The 22,569-nt window shown below is 42.0% G+C and overlaps 1 protein-coding gene across 7 annotated transcripts in view; it reads right to left on the bottom strand.

Moving 5' to 3' along the window:
* The window catches only part of LOC115105460 (transcriptional regulator Erg-like), a 96,131-nt gene that overhangs the window by 22,254 nt on the left and 51,308 nt on the right, over nt 1-22,569 (bottom strand). For 3 of the 7 annotated variants that reach the window (XM_029627547.2, XM_029627546.2, XM_029627545.2), the window contains one exon: nt 3,858-4,072. In XM_029627547.2, the coding sequence (XP_029483407.1) occupies nt 3,858-4,072 (215 nt within the window). Of the gene's footprint in view, nt 1-3,857; nt 4,073-18,151; nt 18,681-19,132; nt 19,616-22,569 lie in introns of those variants that run through there. The other 4 variants (XM_029627548.2, XM_029627543.2, XM_029627550.2 and 1 more) reach the window with 3 other exon arrangements.

Raw genomic sequence — 22,569 nt, forward strand, 5'->3', positions numbered from 1 at the left:
ACAGCTAGCTGGAGCTCATCTGAGTGGTCGGCCTGCTATTAACTTCTGCTCACTACAGTGTTGTCCGGTTAGAACACCTTGTTGAGGCCCATTACTGTCTTAATTGTCACTAACACACACACACACACATGCTGACACAGCTGCTTCCATTGAAGGCTTTTAAATAGATGTGGTTCTACAAAAGGCGGAGTGAACTATCATTAGGATCCATGCAGAGAAATACACAATAATATAGGCCTACACCATTGTAATAATATACAAAGTCTACATGCAAGTCAAGGAGATGTATAAACATAATGCATTATATTGTACCTACAAATGACTGCTGTAATATAGCATGCAATACATGGATATGTGACCTGATTCAGGAAACTAGGCATATGTCACAAGTCACGACTTCACAGGAGAGCCGTTTGAACGTTAAAAAAATATTATTTTATCAAAATGCGGTTTTTGGCAGAAATGCCTTCTCGAACATTTGAATTTTCATGTGACTTAATAACAAATGTGTATGCCATCTGTAAATATGAATAAAATTGTTAAATTACGAGCCTTGTTCCTTGTTGGTTAAGCCACAGAAAAAGCCAGCAACTTTCCCAATAATGATTGGGCTGGACATGCCGAGAGATGATTTCGGATTGGTCTGCCATATAGAAGGCTTCTGTTTATTTGAGCTAGTCAGTCCGTGTTGGTAATCCTGCCGAACGCAGTTTACAGAAAATGTATTGTGTAGTGGAGCTACATAAGTGTTGCCCTTCACTTTCTGGAGGATCAAGTTTTGAAATCAGTAAATCAATCTTTAGCTAGTATGATAGCTAAAGAGATGGAGAAAACACCTGTCTCCAGATTACATCTTCAAACTAAGGGCAACCGGGTAGCCTAGTGGTTAGAGCGTTGGACTAGTAACCGGAAGGTTGCAAATTCAAACCCCCGAGCTGACATGGTACAAATCTGTCATTCTGCCCCTGAACAGGCAATTAACCCACTGTTCCTAGGCCGTCATTGAAAATAAGAATTTGTTCTTAACTGACTTGCCTAGTTAAATAAAGGTAAAATAAAAAAATAAAGAAAACATTCCTGACAGTATGGCATTCCTGACAGGGAGACGTGTCCATCATGCATGATGATGTATACAGGTAAGATGGTCTAATGTTAGCTAGCTACATTTTCAGATATTACACGTTTCTAATTCTGACAGAAAGTGGTTTCATTTCAAGCTAAAGTGTACTGTTAGCTAGCTAGCTAATATTAGCTGGCTGGCTCCCTAGCTGATGTTATTATTTGTATCCCAGAGCCGTTTGCTTTTCTAGTTAGAGCCTAATGTTAGCTAGCTAACATTGAACCTAGTAGGTTAGCTCCCAGCACTGTGGCATTGTTGGCACTGTGTTCATTGTTGTTTATCCAGCTAACCTTACCTGGCTGGCTGGCTCGTTAGCTAACGTTACGTGACGTGTGTACAACACCCATTGAATATGGCCGGTGTCAGTAAACGTCAGCAAAAAAGCATATTGAAATTGTTGCCAGCTGAGCTGGTTAGGCTGTTTCATGTTATCCATAGATAAACAAATCATCGGCCAGAACGTCAAGTGTGCGCTCCGGGAGCAAAACGAGATGGGTGGAGCAAAAGCTTAAGAGGGTGTGAACGATGCTGAATGGGTGTAGACAAAATAAAGCTCTTCACTAGATACCAAAACAGATACCAAAAGTTGATCAACTTTCAAAGCAGAATTACTTTCCCATTGTTCCTCGAATGCAGTGTATGAAATACCATTTTGTAGCTCTGAGTCTCCACTTTTATCCAATATAAAAACCACCATTTCAAATGTTGCTACATAAGACCAAATCCAAGTGGTGAGTCACATATTTACACCTCATAAGAAATAACCATGTGACAGAAAGAGAGAAATGGAAGACCTAAGGCCATTAAAGCATGGTTTGCTCTATGGCCTGGCTACAGAGCTTATATAAGGCAATTAGTTACTGTGCATGTGCTGGTGCGTGAGAGCAGGCTGGAAAGTTCCTTTTAATAACAGTAGCAAATAATGCTAAATAAATCACTGTGGTAGCATGTGATAAACACTTATAATATAAAGGTCTTTAGCAACACTCAATAGGTAGAAATGTAATTGCCTACTGATAATATGGCAATACAAAGACATTAATGAATAACAATAGCACTAGCATTAGCTACAAGATAACCTTAACAAACTTCACTCTCAAACACGCGAAACCTAGCAAATAGGCCTAGTCCTGCAACGGTCAGACATTACACACACCTATACATATTTCACAACACTTAGATGTTTGATGGATGCACAAAACCTCAAGATAGGAAAACAGCATGTTGGAGTCTGTCATTACACAATACTTGCTCTTTTCGAGATGGCAGGTGAACATGCTCTAACTTGAGGTGTGCGGGCAAAGCCGGAATGCGTCCAAGCATTAGCTGGATGAACAGAAGTGTGAAGGGCATTGACAGGGCTGCAGGCCAATCAGATGGAGGGGGATGGCCTTTTGTACAGCCTCCCTTGGATTTCTTTGGAAATCCACAAAACTTAAAAGACCTCAGTGGGGGGCTTAGTCCTGAAAGGGCGTAGTCCTGCAGGACAGGCGGGGCAGAGGGGCAGAGCAGTGACTGGACCAGATAAGTGAGCATCTGGCTGAACTAGAAGGGCAGCTGATTGATACTGTCACTTTAGAGGACCATTTGGGGTGCCGGCAAAGGTACACGTAAGGGCTTAGGGGCCGCCCCGTGAGGGAGGTGCACAGAGGCTCAGAAACAGTTCTGGGCCGCCCCATGGACCCTCTAAGTCAGCAGTGCAGGAGGCTGGCCATAGCTAGAGGCGGTGGCTCACCTACTGCAGTGAAGGAATGCAAACCTTTCCTGAGCAGAGAACTTCTAGCCTAGCTCTAGTATAGGCGACTGGTTGCCGGCTGAGGCTGGAGGCTGTGAACTGGCTAGGGGAAAGGACTGCACACCTAGAGAAGCAGATAACTCTGAGCCTAGCGAGACGGAAGACACATGGCCAGGAGCTAGGGCAGGAGGTGTGGTGTGTAGCACTGGGGGAGCTGACTGTTTACTGACTGAGGCTGACTCTAATTTGAGATGTGCGGAGCGGAGCCCTGGAGTGCATCCAAGCACCCTGATTGGTTGGATGAACAGGTGTGAAGGGTGATTGACAGGGTTACAGGCCAATCGGATTGAGTCGGCCGGCCTTTTGTACAGCTCCATTCATAAAATGAATACATTTCATGCTCCATGAAGTAATCCAACAATGTGTTTACCGCCATCTTGTCAATTTAAAATCTATCACTGATCGAGACAGGTGAGTGCCATAATGACATGACTTTGGGGCAGACCCACCTGTCTCAATCAATGAGAGACGAAATAGACAAGATGGTAGTGTATACATTGTTGTATTACTTCATGGTAAATTGTATTTATTTATTTTAATATGGAGCATTTATTTAATTCAAAAGAACCACCTGCAACTGGACACGGACATTTTGTTTGGCCGAATCAAGAATGAAGACAGTATCTCCCAAGTTAAGGTTGGCCAAAAATTCTCTGTGCTAAGCCAAAACAGTAACGGCTAATGGATCTGTCATGTAAAGCAGGTCTTTTTGTATTGGCTCACTGAGCAGATATTTCTGCAGTTGCTCAGCACTCCTGATATTTTACTGAAAAAACACTTTCTTCAATGACTTGACCAAACAGACTCATAAGTAAGTAGTTAGGTTTCAAACAAATGACATTTTAATACAATTTGAAATATCTATCCAAAGAAACTATTAGTTTCGCATTAAACCAACATGAAAGTCAATGTAGAAGTAAAGTTAATGGTGGACTGCTGTACCTTTTGACATTGACCTGTCCACTGTTGCACTCCATCTTGATGGTGACGCGGGCGGGCGGCTGGGACAGCCAGTCCTGGTGCACCCTGGGGCTCATCTTGGCCGTCTGGCTGTACTCGCTGGCCGACGCTGCCGTCATCTCTGCCTTGGCGTGGTGGGGAGTTCCGTAGGCACACTCAAACAGCGACTGGTCCTCACTCACCACTGACAACGCTTCCTGTACGTAGAAAGAAAAAACACAGACACATCCCTCTTAGATCTCCATTACAATCAAAGCTTCATTAACTTGGTTTACAATCAACTGGTTCAGATTCATTAAGTGTGGATTTTTGCCATTAACCAAGTACAATTGATTGATTTGGGATCCTAGGGGGCTCTGCAAACATTACAGGTAATGTGTGACCAGTCTGTGATTTAAACAGTAAGCTCTACACACATAATGTGGTGGATATAATAGTAGATTGCAGTCTGATGAATACCTCCTTGTGCGCTCATTGTTTTGTTGGTAAAATGGCAGACAGAATGACCCCTGGAAAGTGCACCTGAAAACTAGGCCCCCTAATTATGGAGAGATTACCATGGCCAGTAAAAGTGTTCTAGTTTCACTCACATCTACCTGGGTTGAATTAGAGCACAGCACAGAAGTATAAGTTATGATTAAACCAGCAGGGTGTCTACCAGTCCTTATAATACATAAAGTTCTCATTATACATTAATAATATCCACAAATGATCGAGAACATGGGCAAAGAGCACCAATATTAACCAACCTGACCCTCTTAACTTAGCCTCCAAATGCTAACCCTAGTAACCACTAACATTTCAGAGGCATTATGTCCAACCTTTCGTCTTCCTCATAGGACAATAGCTACATCTTGGCATCACAAAGCTGAGGTAACATTCACCAGAGCCAACCAGATGTGGATAGGCCTCCTTAAGAGTCTGGCTTCTTCCAAGGTAACTTCCTGTTCTTTCTTTTGAGGTGCCCCTGCTGGCCACTGTCACCCAATGACTGCCTTAGGGGGTTTACACTTCTGACTTCACATTAAGTAGTCTGCACCAATGGCATTGAATTCAGTATGAATTTAATTAAACTTTTCAAGCTATCATAAATGTTCCGAATCTCCAAAGACTCTCCCCCGATTTAGCTATGAAAATAACTCAAGGCAAAGCAGGATAGTGTGGTAATGCACTGACACAGATTGAGAGAGAATCAGGTTTTGTGCCCAGGTATTTTTTAGGCTATTGGGCTTGGTAAGGAAATAGAGAGGATATTCTGTATTCATCTCATACACTTTGACTGGTACAACTGCAGAGGAGTTTCAGTATACCGCTCCATGTTTTTACAGACTGACAGAGACAGCGAAAGCATGTCAGGAGTTTGTTGTGATGATAGGAGACCACAGTCCTGCTAATATGTGGTTATCTCATCACTGGGTATCCTCCCTGAAATCACAATGGTGTCAAGGCCTCACTCATGTCCCCATACGTCCTTGGACGCATCTTGCTCCAAGAAAGATTGAATCACATACAGTCCAAAACACAAACCATTGGAAAAGGCCTGCCTAGAATATAACTATGTTTACAGTGCACAGTAAATCTTTAGGATTTTTTTCCACATTCAAAGATTAAATGCACGTTCTATCTATCTATCATAAATGTTGATTTGTCTACTGTTTATATTTCAAAGTTCTTCCTGTTTCTTCCCATCCATAACAAATCAATGGGACCCCACAGTTACCAAGTCCATTAAACACCTATGACTAACACAAGCATACACCTTTTCCCACAAATGCCATGACGTGGCAACCTGTCTCTAATTTTCCCAGTATTGTTGTTAAATTCCTTTTGCCAAAACACTGTATTTTGATTACATATACCAGAGTCCCACCGTTTCCTTAGTTCCTTCCTCTGTGCTCCTTAGCCCTCCTTAACCTACCCTTCCTCTCTCTCTATTGCGGAAGAAGTGCCCCTTGAACATCTCGGAGTAAGTGACCCGCCCTGATCTGGTGACAGGTCTAGAACCTGGCCTCAAATCAGTTAGGAGGAAAAGGAAGCCTTCTCGGAAAGCAGGTTATTCTAGTGGGGACTGGTCTTCCCTGATATGTCAGCTGCAAACCACATTACAGAGCAGAGCAGGCCAGGCACATTGACCCTCACCTGAGGGAGGAAGGAGAGAGGGGGGCAGAGAGAGAGAGAGAGATGGAAAGGGTAGGAACATAGAAAGAGAGAAAGAAAAACAGAGAAAGAGGGTCCAGTGGTTAGAGATAGAGGACAGTAAGAGCATGATATACACGAGGTGACCCCAGCCAGCATGAACAAGGGGCACACACACACACAGCTTTTGTTCATCCAACACAAACAGAACAAAACCAAATCCACTCACAGCTTACAGTATGTTCAGCCATTATCTTATGTAAAAGACTATAAAGCCAGGAACCAACCAAAAAGCAACCAACTGACAGGCTAACTGAGAGATCCGTCATCAATCACAGCTGGGATTTTTGATAAATGTGTGGAATAAAACCAATTAGTGGCATTTTAATGCAGTCAGTTTACATTGTGTCTGGGAAACAAGTTATGAAAAACACTGGAAAGTAGTTATTGGAAAATATTTGGCCGTCATCAAGACAACAGGAATATGTGAGAAAACTAAACTAGTGGAGAGCACAACAGCACAAGAGTCTGTCTTGCCCAAAACTCAGTACAGTGCATTCCTCTATGGCCCATTATCCCTCTTCTGAGGAAAGTGAGAGATTGTTTCACAACCTTAGTGTCCCGGGCCAAAGAAAATGAACCCCGAATTAGCCAGGGAAGAAACAGGCTACTCTAAGCCCAGTGTTCCAACTGAACATTGAATCCACCAGAAAATAATTTATATAATGTATACATTCAGGGAGGTCCTCTATGGTAGCATGTAGTGGAGTTCCACGGGCTGACACTCAAATGGGCAGCAACATGGCCTTATGGGTAGGGAAATGAGCTGGTGACCAGAGGGCAGCTGGTTCAAATCAGAACTTGAGCCCCTCCAAGGCATTTATAGTAGATTATCCTCCATAAATATTGAGCTTTATAAGTGGAAAATTGGTGTAGTACACTGTTAATTTCACTTCATATAATGCTGTGCAAATCACATTTAGTAACAGTCAAAATAATGTTAGCCTGAGCTGGTTTACAGTACTTTTTGGTGGCCATTTTGTCATAAAACATTCCTTCCAAAACCTGTCCCTTTAGCTCCAGTGTCTCCTGGGTAATTCTGACCATATAAAGTAACATACAGAGACATAGCCACAGTGTTTTAGTCCCTCAAGTCATGTAGTCCCTCTCAATGAGGCAATTGGACTCATTCATGCAGAATGTCCCAGGAAGCCTTCCCAATGAGATATGGTGTGGTGTGGCTGCTCACAGGAAGCTCCCCTTCTCCCAGCATTTCCTGCATTGAAAGTTCCTGATAGTGCAAGAGGGGTATCAGGAGGTGGGGAGTGCACAAGAGGAAGTGCTCGTCCATCGGCATTTTGATTGTGGCTGAAAGACTTGAAACACTAATGGAGTTGATGGGCGGATGAAGAGAGGGAGAAATAGAGAGAAAAGGGGAGGGAGTACCTCCTATCATTTTAACACAGCAGGACATTGGGCAGTCAACCTTGCCGTAACGTCAGTAGTGCAGGTTAAGGCCTCACACTTCCCCCTCCTGCCATCGGGCGCATCAGTGATGTAGTGGAGGGTATATGCCGTATACCCGCTTAGTTTTCAGTGGGTATTGGGTATACCCACTTCCTAATCCCCACGTTGCATATCAAAATAGTGTAGTGGAGGTATACGCTGTATAGATCACAATATTTAGCCTAATATTTGAACTATTATTTCCTTACATTTTAGGAGTATAAATGTGCACCCGGCAGTAGGCCTACACACAAATGTTCCAAAATAATGATGCTAATGATAGGCCTAACCTAGGGCTGTTGCGGTGACCGTATTACCGCCACACGGTGGTCACAAGTCATGAAGGCAGTCAAATTCAACGTGACCATTTAGTCAAGGTAATTAGGCTTCTCTGATGCTGCTGATAGTCATTAGTAGCCTACCAAACTTGCTAACTGCCTGGTACTCAGCACTCTACTGTCCCTCTAATCACTCTGACATCAATGCAAATGTGTTTGAAAATCGAAAACAGAGTGATGGCCTCTATTGACCCCATCAGCTTTCTATAGGCTAGGTCTGCTATATTTATTTCTCAACTTTCATAATATTAAGCACAATGCTTATCTTTACAAAAGAAGTATAGCCTACCTGACTGGCACAGGAAAAGTGTCCTCCATTTGCTGTTTAAGTGCATAGATTACATGTATTTTTTCCCCTTACCCTGTTTCGAGATGATAATGGTCCATTCTAAATCAAAACAAATTTCACACATATATTCTTTTGTATTTGTAAAGACAAGATTGAATCAAGAATAGTCTGATGGGTAACAATATTTAGCCTATCACAATTATATATTATCACTTGTGAATGATGCCCAGAGTAAATCAAGAAACAATTTTTTTTTTTGTTACTTTGTCTAATCATTGTTGCACACCTCATGTACGCCGCACTCCGGGCTAAGGGCACAATGGCTGCAAAGGGCATGGATTTCTTTGTGTGCATTACCGCCACATAAAGGGGATGCCGCCAGGAAATTCGAGGCATTAGCAAGTGCTTGTCAAATTGAGAGACTAATGAAGTCTGCGCAAAAAAAACAAAGCAGAGCTCATGCCTTTCAAGCACCTTTTTTCAAATCATCATTAGAGTCGCATCAAGCAGCCTTACAACGTATTAAAAATCAAAACATATAGCCCAACATTTGTAGAACAACTAAAGTTACACGAATAACTCTAAATTAAGCATACATGAGTACCTATTTCTTTGTTAACCACTCAACACAGAATGGAAGCATGTTTGGAGAAAATATCATTTCTATTTCATTCAGCTTTGTTTAATTTTTTTCTTCATATTATAAAATCATATCAATTAATGCCACAGAATCCTAAGCAAATCTTGTCTGCTAAATGAGCTAGTGTAGCCCACAGCCATTTAGCATAGCCAGATAAGGACCTAACATAAAGAATATGTAATTCTGTTCTTCTGAAATAGACTACGTTTTCTTTACATCATGTTTATTTAGACCTGTCTAAAATAAATAATGTATTTATTGTGAAGATGTAGGCTACATTACATGGATTTATTAGACTTTTCAAAATGTAGATGTTCCAAAGATCTGCATCAGTGACTTGTAGGCTATGTGTGGAAGCTAGGAGATGCTAAATGTGTTTATGTTAATAAACGGTCAATTACCGTGAGACCGACAGTTATTTGCTTGAAAATAACCACCTGACGAAATTTCGTGACCGCCACAGCCCTAGCCTAACCATATTCTGTTAGATGGAAAGGCTTTCCCAAAAACCTAACTTAAAAGTTAACTAGCTTCAAAATAGCCTATGCTTTTAATTAGCTGTTTCATGATTTTGATACTCTCTTGTGAAGTCTATGGTTTTTTACTAGATTTCCTGTAGTTGTTCATGTTGTCTGTCTGTAATTCTGTAATGACTTGGTGCTGCCTATCTTGACCAGGACGCTCTTGAAAAAGATATTTCAAATCTCAAATCTCCCTGGATAAATAAAGGTTAAATAAAAAATAAATAAAAAATGCATACCTGGCAGAATGATATCATGATTATTTGCGTCAATCAAGTAACAACACAATGTGAAATGCAGGTAGCCTAGTCAAATAATTAGCATCCAATTACATTAACCGTTACTCTCTCGCAGGAATTCCACAACGGTCTGTATGTAGCCAAACGTAGCTGCTGCTCATTCCGTTTGCTCGAAAATTGATAAATGGTTCAAAAAAAAGTAAGGCCTGTGTCCATAGAGACACATACCAGTTCTACAGGTAGTACTGCTACCACTACCAGCAGTAGTGCACCTGTCGACGACACAACTTGTTCTGCTTCCATGAGCACATCCAATGCTAGCATCAGTAATTTTACATTTGTTGTTAACCCAGCTAGCATGGACACTGACAGTTGTGAATCTGATGCAGCCGAAGAGCTACTGCCACCTTACCCGGGAAAGCACTGAACAACAGACAGGGACTTTGGACCATCGAAGAGGCGCAAATATGATTATTATTATTTATTTTTTTCACCTTTATTTAACCAGGTAGGCTAGTTGAGAACAAGTTCTCATTTGCAACTGCGACCTGGCCAAGATAAAGCATAGCAGTGTGAACAGACAACACAGAGTTACACATGGAGTAAACAATTAACAAGTCAATAACACAGTAGAAAAGAAAGGGGGAGTCTATATACAATGTGTGCAAAAGGCATGAGGTAGGCGAATAATTACAATTTTGCAGATTAACACTGGAGTGATAAATGATCAGATGGTCATGTACAGGTAGAGATATTGGTGCAAATATTGGTGCAAAAGAGCAGAAAAGTAAATAAATAAAACAGTATGGGGATGAGGTAGGTGAAAATGGGTGGGCTATTTACCAATAGACTATGTACAGCTGCAGCGATCGGTTAGCTGCTCAGATAGCTGATGTTTGAAGTTGGTGAGGGAGATAAAAGTCTCCAACTTCAGCGATTTTTGCAATTCGTTCCAGTCACAGGCAGCAGAGTACTGGAACGAAAGGCGGCCAAATGAGGTGTTGGCTTTAGGGATGATCAATGAGATACACCTGCTGGAGCGCGTGCTACGGATGGGTGTTGCCATCGTGACCAGTGAACTAAGATAAGGCGGAGCTTTACCTAGCATGGACTTGTAGATGACCTGGAGCCAGTGGGTCTGGCGACGAATATGTAGCGAGGGCCAGCCGACTAGAGCATACAAGTCGCAGTGGTGGGTGGTATAAGGTGCTTTAGTGACAAAACGGATGGCACTGTGATAGACTGCATCCCGTTTGCTGAGTAGAGTGCTGGAAGCCATTTTGTAGATGACATCGCCGAAGTTGAGGATCGGTAGGATAGTCAGTTTTACTAGGGTAAGCTTGGCGGCGTGAGTGAAGGAGGCTTTGTTGCGGAATAGAAAGTCGACTCTTGATTTGATTTTCGATTGGAGATGTTTGATATGAGTCTGGAAGGAGAGTTTGCAGTCTAGCCAGACACCTAGGTACTTATAGATGTCCACATATTCAAGGTCGGAACCATCCAGGGTGGTGATGCTAGTCGGGCATGCGGGTGCAGGCAGCGATCGGTTGAAAAGCATGCATTTGGTTTTACTAGCGTTTAAGAGCAGTTGGAGGTCACGGAAGGAGTGTTGTATGGCATTGAAGCTCGTTTGGAGGTTAGATAGCACAGTGTCCAATGACGGGCCGAAAGTATATAGAATGGTGCCGTCTGCATAGAGGTGGATCAGGTAATCGCCCGCAGCAAGAGCAACATCATTGATATATACAGAGAAAAGAGTCGGCCCGAGAATTTAACCCTGTGGCACCCCCATAGAGACTGCCAGAGGACCGGACAGCATGCCCTCCGATTTGACACACTGAACTCTGTCTGCAAAGTAATTGGTGAACCAGGCAAGGCAGTCATCCGAAAAACCGAGGCTACTGAGTCTGCCGATTAGAATATGGTGATTGACAGAGTCGAAGGCCTTGGCAAGGTCGATGAAGACGGCTGCACAGTACTGTCTTTTATTGATGGCGGTTATGATATCGTTTAGTACCTTGAGTGTGGCTGAGGTGCACCCGTGACCGGCTCGGAAACCAGATTGCACAGCGGAGAAGGTACGGTGGGATTCGAGATGGTCAGTGACCTGTTTGTTGACTTGGCTTTCGAAGACCTTAGATAGGCAGGGCAGGATGGATATAGGTCTGTAACAGTTTGGGTCCAGGGTGTCTCCCCCTTTGAAGAGGGGGATGACTGCGGCAGCTTTCCAATCCTTGGGGATCTCGGACGATATGAAAGAGAGGTTGAACAGGATGGTAATAGGGGTTGCGACAATGGCGGCGGATAGTTTCAGAAATAGAGGGTCCAGATTGTCAAGCCCAGCTGATTTGTACGGGTTCAGGTTTTGGAGCTCTTTCAGAACATCTGCTAGCTGCGGGGGGGGGGCGGAGCTGTTGGCCGAGGTTGGAGTAGCCAGGCGGAAGGCATGGCCAGCCGTTGAGAAATGCTTATTGAAGTTTTCGATAATCATGGATTTATCGGTGGTGACCGTGTTACCTAGCCTCAGTGCAGTGGGCAGCTGGGAGGAGGTGCTCTTGTTCTCCATGGACTTCACAGTGTCCCATAACTTTTTGGAGTTGGAGCTACAGGATGCAAACTTCTGCCTGAAGTTTTTAAGGAGATATGCGAAGAAAAATATGTAAAAAACGAAAAAGATATATACAGGGGACACGACACGACAGGACGACTTACTGCTACGCCATCTTGGAACCGTACAATGATGAGAACTACATTGATAGGGGGTTCACTTATATTGGGAGTAGTGCCTTTCCTCAGCCACAGTGTGTTATATGTGATAAAGTACTATCTCACAACTTGATGAAACATTTAGAAACAAAACATGCCAATTTGAAAAATAAGCCCTAGGAGTTTTTGAGCGAGAATTAAGACGAATTTTGAGTAGTAAGACATGTATAAAAGCAACAGATACCTTTAATAAGAGGGGGCTAGAAGTGTCTTATATGGTGAGCTACCGAGTGGCTAGGACAGTCAAGCCCCATACTATTGTGGAGGACTTCATTCTTCCTGCTGCCACGGATAAGGATGCGACAATGCTGGGGGAAAAGGCCAAAAAAAACTATACAGACAATTCCTTCATCAAACAACACTGTTTCATGATGCATCAGTGACATGCCAGGAGATGTTTTGAAACAATTATTGCTTTGCATACAAGACAGTGAATTATATGTTTTTTTTATGAGTCAACAGACGTGGCGGGCCTTGCACAGCTCCCGGTATATGTCTGTTACGTTTATTGGGGGTCAATTAAGGAAGACATCCTCTTCTGCAAACCACTGGAAACCAGGACAACAGGAGAGGATATTTTTTAAAGTACTGGACAGCTTTGTGACATCAAATTGACGTTGGTGTTCAAGATTTGTTGGTATCTGGACTGATTGCGCAAAAGCCATGACAGGGAGACATAGTGGAGTGGTAACGTGTGTGCAAGCAGTTGCTCCCAACGCCACTTGGGTACACTGCAGCATCCACCGAGAGGCTCTTGCTGCCAAGGGAATGCCTGACAGCTTGATAAACGTTTTGGACACTAGAGTGAAAATGGTTAACTTTGTTAAAACTGTTTCAATAGTGATGCCCTTTGCAACCACGTACCTATGTGAGAGTGGATTCTCAGCCCTCACTAGCATGAAAACTAAATACAGGCACAGACCTGTGTGTGGACAGACCTTCTCATTAACCCGTGGTGAGTTATTTACAATTTTCAATGAACAAATAAGGTTTTATATGTAAGATGGTTAAATAAAGAGCAAAATTATTGATTTTATTATATTATTATTTGTGCCCGGGTCCTATAAGAGCTCTTTGTCACTTCCCACGAGCCGGGTTGTGACAAAAACTCACAATCATTCTTATGTTTAATAAATGTATCGTAGTGTGTGTGTGGCAGGCTAACAATGATGGTAGAAAACAACATTTGAGAGTGCGCTGACCCTGGTACGCAGCTGGAGGTTGAGTGTTTGAATGGGTACGGGACTATAAAAAGTTTGGGTTCACTGCTCTACACTATACTTGCTTGTTTTCTCACATAAACTGAAATTATGCGAACTATTAGAATCTTAGCACCCAGGAAATGGCAGCGCGATTTCTGCATATTGTTATGGACTTAGAAGATCAAATGTTGTTGTTTTTCTATTAAAAAAAGTGTGACTTTGAGGCCAAACCTATGAATTTCTGACTCTGTTGACAGCCTCATTTATCTCTTTCAATAGTAGGCATACTATTAGCCTACTTGCACAGTACAGCTTGGGTTGGCCTGACTATGAAAGACCAATACGGGAATTATCATTTTATGTAATTCAGAGTGTATGTCACTGTTTCTCATATCATTTTTTTAAAGGGCTCCTTTCCTTTGCCGGGTGGGCCCTTTAAAAAAAATGTTTGAGTACACCCACATCTCCAGGCACCACAACACCACTGGGGGGCACCCATTCTGGATGTTGTTTTAGCAGCCCTCACCCTGATTCCACCAAAAATGGTGGATGAATGAAGATGTCCCAATCAGGCTGCTTACCATTGAAAATAAATGTCAGTTCCGGTCTAATTAACAAGGTGACTCTCCCATAGGCACCAGTGCCTTAGCAGCTGTGTCTGGTCTGCTTAGTTCATTGACTGTACATGAACCCTACTATAACTTGACAGAGAGAAACCTTACTAGTCCAAAACACAAGATCCATTCTTCTTAAAACAGGAAGATCTCCTGTGTTACATTTCCACAAAAGCCATTTCCTTAGCATAGAAAAGCAGTATGGTCTGTACATTACTGCTGGAAAGAGTGTTTTGTTTCAGAACAGAATGAATGTTGTTGCATCGTTGATGTCCTATGATGAATCATTTTCAGAGGTCTTGATTTGGCAGTAACACATGTTATGGAGAAAGAGACGGAGCTGTTGCGTGTGGTACAGGCTACTTGTGATGTGTGAAACTATAATACAGTGTGAAACTTGGCTGTGGCCCACAATAAGCTTGGAAAGCTGCAGTTTGAAAAATTATGGGTGCATTTATTTTCATAGGTCAGTGACAAAGTTTGGCCACGGCCTCAGACACAAAGCCACAGTGCTACAGAGATTGGTTAGCCACAACTTCCTGTATTCCCCTCTGGTATGTGCATTACACACACACATACAAGTCATCTGCATTGTTTGTCTCAGTTCTGTCCGCAGGCGGGCATGATAAGCTGTTTTGTTTGTGTCCTGATATCCTGATGTGGTTGACTCAATGAATCTTGTACAATGTATGATGTTAGCTCTTATTTATTTTTGTACATTTAGGACTAAAGAAGTAGCTATGGACTGACACATTTTTTTTTAAACCATTTTTCTTTTTTTTTTCTTTTCAAACAATAACAACCATGCAAAGTTAACAGGTAGGTCTACCATGAACATTTCTGATTGGTTCGGGATACGATCTGTTATCTGAATGATTAAAAAAATGTCCCACCAAAAATGTTCCCTTATGTTCTGTGAACATTTCTTACTAGCTGTGTCCTACATACATACTAAAAGTCCCAACTCACTGTCCTCAGAAAAAACACTGTTTAAGACTATAGACTGTCCACGAAGGTTGGGTGGTATACCGTATATGCTATATATACTGTATATACCGTATCCTGGGTTATTTCGAAATACCCTAGGTATGATTTTCCAATAGTGTCAATACGTTTTTAAAATTATTATATTTTATATATATATATATATATATATATATATATATATATATATATCTTTTATACTTTTAAAATAAATATCTGCAGTTAAGTTGTGCACTAGATAATAGATCAAGCAGATCGCGTTCATTATTTTGCCTGTTAGATAACTAGATAACTATGAAGCTTGCCGGTACTAGTTTCCCAAAACAGCTGTTCAAGCCAGTCATGTGTGTTTGTTTACAAAGAAACACAACGAGCAAACTGGGAGCAATCCTGCAGCACAACTTAAGTGAGGTGATCAAAATCAAATCAAACTTGATTTGTCACATGCGCCGAATACAACAAGTGTAGACCTCACCGTGAAATGCTTACTTACAAGCCCTTAACCAACAGTGTAGTTCAAGAAGAGTTAAGAAAATATTTACCAACTAAAGTAAAAAAAATAAAAAATCATCCTCAACACGGGGGCCCCTCAGGGGTGCACGCTCAGTCCTCACTGGTACTCCCTGTTCACCCATGACTGCATGGCCAAGCACGACTCCAACACCATCATTAACTTTGCAGACGACACAACAGTCTGATCACAACAGCCTGATCACAGACAACGATGAGACAGCCTATAGGGAGGAGGTCAGAGACCTGGCAGTGTTCTTCCAGGATAACAACCTCTCCCTCAACGTGATCAAGACAAAGGAGATGATCGTGGACTACAGGAAAAGGAGGGCCGAGCACGCCCACATTCTCATCGACTGGGGTGCAGTGGAGCAGGTTGAGAGCTTCAAGTTCCTTGGTGTCCACATCATCAACAAACTATCATTGTCCAAACACACCAAGACAGTCGTGAAGAGGGCATGACAATGCCTATTCCGCCTAAGGAGACTGAAACGATTTGGCATGGGTCCTCAGATCCTCAAAAAGTTCTACAGCTGCACCATTGAGAGCATCTGGTTGCATCACTGCCTGGTATGGCAACTGCTTGACCTCCGACCGCAAGGCACTACAGAGGGTAGTGCGTACGGATCAGTACATTCACTGGGACCAAGCTTCCTGCCATCCAGGACCTCTATACCAGGCGGTGTCAGAGGAAGGCCCTAAAAATTGCCAAAGACTCCAGCCACCCTAGTCATAGACTGTTCTCTCTGCTACCGCACGGCAAACGGTACCGGAGCGCCAAGTCTAGGTCCAAAAGGCTTCTTAACAGCTTCTACCCCCAAGCCATAAGACAACTAATCAAATATCTACCCAGACTATTTACATTGACCCCTCCACCCCCCACCACCATTTTTAACACTGCTGCTACTTTCTGTTTATTATCTATGCATAGACACTTTACCTACATGTACATATTACATTAATTACCTTGACTAACCTGTGCCCCCACACATGGACTCTGTACCGGTAACCCTGTATATAGCCTCGTTGCTGTTATTTTATTGTTGCTCTTTAATTATTTGTTATTTTTCTAGTTTCTACTTTTATTTTAATTTTTTCATTATCTTAACACTTATTTATCTTTAAACTGCATGGTTGGTTAAGGGCTTGTAAGTAAACTGTAAGGTGTACAACACCTGTTGTATTTGGCACATCTGACAAATACAATTTGATTCGATTGGAATATTTTTTATTGCAATCCATAAAATATGATGTATCTCCATCAGTTACAAACCAGAAGAAGCGTTGATAACTGGAATGAACCCTGCCAAAGTTAACAGGGGGAGGTCGACGACAAAGCAGCCTGCTTTAGAACTGTTTTAACAATGTTTTAACATTTCTAAATCAATTCCACACAAAGCCAGCCAAAGCACCAAGAAGGAGTTTATAAACAGCAGTCACACTCCTTTCTCCCTGGGACCTCAACTGAACCGCAGAACCAGTGCCACAATATAACAGGTCACAAAGGAACAAGCTCCCTCTCCAAACATTTGGATTCTACTCCCAAACTGCAACTGTTTACATCCAATGCCAGCAAGACAGCGGATTATGTAATTCCTTCCCTGCTTTGGTTTTATTGTTCACACTGTGTTTAGGATCAGGTTGTAAACATCTTTGTGCTGACACTGGCAGATGCACTAGAGAGTGGAAAGCTTAGATGCCGTGTTTAATTAGGTTTCCAGGTGACTTAGACTCCCTAGCCAGTTTGTTCAGTATGTGGGTGAGACACCAATTGCTGCTTTCCTCCTCTGTCCATTGTCTTATAGGTCTTCTTACAGTAACTCAACAAAGCTAGTTACTTGATAGACTAGGATAGCCATATCAAAGTATTAACTATTTACTACTGCAGTATTTACAACTATTTACAATTCATTTAGATTTTGGCATTAATGCAACAATAGCATGACAAAGTCTTCAAAAAATGTAAACCTCCAATAATTTTCAGTTTCTTCAGAACAGGATTACATTTTTCAGTTCAAAGCATAATTTTCTTAGATGGTTCTTTTTACAAATACCACAGATTTTGAAAATATTTGTATGAAAATGTGCAAATCTCAGAAAACATAGAACATATCAAACTGCATGACTTCCCTGAAACAAAATAGAGAACAATACAAATTATTTGATTTTCTTTGGTAAAAATATCACAGAAAAAATATTTTAACTTAAATAGTGGTGTCCCTCCAAATAATAATGGATAAAAATGGATAATCTGCTTCATTTGTTTAAAAGACAAGCTCAAATCACTTTAGCATCCGAAAGAATGACATCGCAGATTTTGTCATTACCCCAAATAATTTTTTAATCCGTGCAGGCCAGCCGAATAGGAACAAGGACATTTGCAAAGAAATCTTGTCGTACCACTATGGCAGAAGGGTGTTACCCCTGCCTGTCTGTACAGTGCCACACAAACTAAAGACAATGCCCAAGCATTACAGAAAAGGACCAATAAAATCCCCAAAGTTTGCGAAAACGTTCTAAAATGGATTTACCTTGATGGTGCTGGCCATATTTGTTCAGGACCTTTCAATCCTGGTAAAACACAATGATGTAAATTTGAATATAATTTTTTTCTGGACAGCAAGCTAGTTGAGGTTCCACTAAGCGCCGTTTGGAGCGGATGAGATTGTGCTAACGTTGGGAAGTGAAGTCAGCCAATAGCAGGAAGAGGTTTCTATTGGTTCTGGCCACCGCAACTCGAAGAAACAGGATATTTGGGAGTGAGGAGATAAGAAGTGTTAAAAAAAAGTTGTTATTCTTGATGATGTGTGTTAGAAGTTTTATTTTTTAGTTAGGAGGGGTAAGGTTGTAGGGTGGAACTAGCCAAGAAGGCTGATCTGAGGGGGTCTCTACTGACACAGGCAGGTGCGAAGTGTGTGTCTGTGTGTGTCTCAGACAGACATAAACCCATGACAGGATGCAGATGTCTGATCCTACGGTCCATACTTGACACGCTTGCCTGCCATGGGCCTCTCTAGAGGCCTAACAGTTGAGGATAGCTACAGTGAGGACATCACTAACCTTGACACAGAGCACTCAACACTTTCGAGAAGCTAATTTCACCACTTTTGAACAAGGGACATTTCAACATTACTACACACTTTATTTTTTTAGCAGGTTTTTATATACTTTATCAGGTTTTTATATACTTTATATAATCTACTTATATAAACTCAATTGAGTAGCATGTCAGGTCACATTTATGCCTCAATTTAGTACATTACCTACATAATAAACAGAACAACTGAACATCCTCACAATGAATTCAAATCGAATCAAATCAAATGTTTGTCACATTAATCAAATCACACAAATCAAATGTTTGTCACATGCTTCGTAAACAACAGGTGTAGACAACAGCGAAATTATTACATATGGGCCCTTCCCAACAATGCAGAGAGAAAGAAAATTGTGAAATAATAGAAAAGTAAAACACATAATAATAAAAGTAATAATAAATACTCAATACGTACCGATATACATGGGGTACCAGTACCAAGTCGATGTGAGGGGTACAAGGTAACTAAGAATAAATGACAGATAATAAACAATAGCAGCAGCATATGTGATGAGTAAAAAAAAGGTTTGTGCAATTAAAGGCCCAGTGCAGTCAAAAACATGATGTTCTTATGTTTTATATATATTTCCACACTATGAGGTTGGAATAATACTGTGAAATTATGAAAATGATGATAATGCCCTTTCAGTGTAGGAGCTGTTTGAAAAATACCTGTTTTGATGGGATGGAGTTTTGGCCTGACTGGGGACATCACCAGGTGGTAAATTAATTAATAGATCGATGCAAAACAGAGTTACAAACCTTTCTGCCAATAACAGCTAGTTTCCAGTTTTTCCCCACTCCCAGAAAGTCTTAGCAAAATTCTTGATTGATAAATGGATCTTTGCTAAGAAGCTATATGTTTATTTTTGACAATTTTAATTGAAAACAGTCACACAGTAAGGTTCTTAATTGTAACACAGAAATGATTTGATATTTTACCTTTAATGGTAATTGAATAGAGAAAGGGATGTGAGCGGCTCAGCCCCTCCTTTCTTCAGGAGGGTCTGGTTGGGTCTGAAGACTAGAATTGAGAAAGCAGCAAAGCTGAGAAGCCCTGATAAGGAGGTGGAGTCAAGGAGCAAGTAAAGGAGAGGAAATCAGAGCGCAGCCTGACATCCTGCTGCCGACCTCTGTCAAAAGATTTCACGCACACACAAACAAACAGGCGGGGGCATACCCAGCTGCACTGTGATCTCTGACCTGAGACCACTCTCAGGTGTGCGGTAGAACCACGGTTCAAACCTGCAAGCCCTACTCTCAGTAGGACTCCATTCTACTGACTGCAGTGCTGGAGACAGCATGACAAGAGTTCACATTGCATTGTAAACCGACTGTGGCTTTGCATCATATCAGTTACAAAGAGAGGAAGTGGCTGTGACAAGAACAGTGTTTTCTCAATTTTTAAAGGAATTGAGTAATTTAACACCTGATATGTGACCACTGTCTGCTATTGAATACAAGTCTGTTGTTTATGCAACAAATTGAGTTTGGGAGGGGGCAAAATACATTACATGCATTATTTTGTACCAAAACCAACAAACACATGATAGCACTTTTAACTTGTGATTTGAAGTATTATTGACATTTTGTAAGACTTGCAAATGTTGCAAATATTTAGCATTGTCTTTCAACAGATGATCACAAGATGACATTACATCAAAGAAGAGCAGGAAGAGAAAAATCCAACAAAAGATCAGAAAATGTGCTAGTTATCAAAAAGTTTCTGCTTCTCTCTCTCTCCCTCAATCTCTCCTGTTGTCTGACTGGTTTAATGGCCTTCTGCAGGAAGTCTGTAGGATATAACCCCTGTTCCCCTCTCTCACTAATCCTGGGCCGCCCAACACTGCCGACACACACACACACACACACACACACACACACACACACACACACACACACACACACACACACACACACACACAAAACGTTTGATTTCATCTCATCTTAACATTCTGTCATAAAGAACACATGTTCAACTTCATTAAAAATATATTTTTCCCATCTCAAATACTGTTGTTAGTGCCTATTAAGTGCCCAAATGTATCTTAAATCAGCCATAAATCCCCTGGGAAATGGAAGCTTGTTGTGTGCGTCTGTTCATCCCATGTGGGGTCGCCTGATATGAAAATGGGATCGTGGGAGAATTTCCAAAATCTTGAAAAAAAAAAATATATATATATATATATAAACTCAGCAAAAAAAAGAATGTCCTCTCACTGTCAACTGCGTTTATTTTCAGCAAACTTAACATGTGTAAATATTTGTATAAACATAGCAAGATTCAACAACTGAGACATAAACTGAACAAGTTCCATAGACATGTCACTAACAGAAATTGAAATATGTGAATATCCCTGAACAAAGGGGGGTGGGTTCAAAATCAAAAGTAACAGTCAGTATCTGGTGTGGCCACCAGCTGTGTTAAGTACTGCAGTGCATCTCCTCCTCATGGACTGCACCAGATTTACCAGTTCTTGCTGTGAGATGTTACCCCACTCTTCCACCAAAGCACCTGCAAGTTCCCGGACATTTCTGGGGGGAATGGCCCTAGCCCTCACCCTCCGATACTACAGGTCCCAGTGCTCAATGGGATTGAGATCCGGGCTCTTCGCTGGCCATGGCAGAACACTGACATTCCTGACTTGCAGGAAATCACACACAGAACGAGCAGTATGGCTGGTGGCATTGTCATGCTGGAGGGTCATGTCAGGATGAGCCTGCAGGAAGGTTACCACATGAGGGAGGAGGATGTCTTCCCTGTAATGCACAACGTTGGGATTGCCTGCAATGACAACAAGCTCAGTCCGATGATGCTGTGACACACCGCCCCAGACATGACGGACCATCCACCACCTCCAGAGTACAGGCCCCGGTGTAATGCTTATCCATTCGACGATGAACGCAAATCCAACCTTCACCCCTGGTGAGACAAAACCGCGACTCGTCAGTGAAGAGCACTTTTTGCCACTCCTGTCTGGTCCAGTGACAGTGGGTTTTTGCCCATAGGTGACGTTGTTGCCGGTGATGTCTGGTGAGGACCTGCCTTACAGCAGGCCTACAAGCCCTCAGTCCAGCCTCTCTCAGCCTATTACGGATAGTCGGATTACTGATGGAGGGATTGGGCATTCCTGGTGTAACTCGGGCAGTTGTTGTTGCCATCCTGTACCTGTCCCGCAGGTGTGATGTTCGGATGTACCGATCCTGTGCAAGTGTTGTTACACATGGTCTATCACTGCGAGGATGATCAGCTGTCCGCCCTGTCTCCCTGTAGCGCTGTCTTAGGCGTCTCACAGTACAGACATTGCAATGTATTGCCCTGGCCACATCTGCAGTCCTCATGCCTCCTTGCAGCAAGCCTAAGGCACATTTACACAGATGAGCAGGGACCCTGGGCGTCTTTCTTTTGATGTTTTTCATAGTCAGTAGAAAGGCCTCTTTAGTGTCCTAAGTTTTCATAAATGTGACCTAATTGCCTACCGTCTGTAAGATGTTAGTGTGTTAACGACCATTCCACAGGTGCATGTTCATTGGTTTATGGTTCATTGAACAAGCATGGGAAACAGTATGTAACCCTTTACAATGAAGATCTGTGAAGTTATTTGGATTTTTACGAATTATCTTTGAAAGACAGGGTCCTGAAAAAGGGACGTTTATTTTTTTGCTGAGTTTATATACAAAAATATGTATTATAATATCATCTTTGTATCTCAATATCATTGTAATGTGGTAAACCTTAAAAATCTAAATGAAAATTCAACCAGAGAGCGCCATTAGATAATGGGATAAGGCGGCACTTGACCGTTGCACTTGAATCTTTCCTACAGTGAATGGCTAGGCCCGCTATCGAGG

This window comes from Oncorhynchus nerka, linkage group LG22, assembly GCF_034236695.1.
Source record: "Oncorhynchus nerka isolate Pitt River linkage group LG22, Oner_Uvic_2.0, whole genome shotgun sequence".
NCBI lineage: Eukaryota > Metazoa > Chordata > Actinopteri > Salmoniformes > Salmonidae > Oncorhynchus > Oncorhynchus nerka.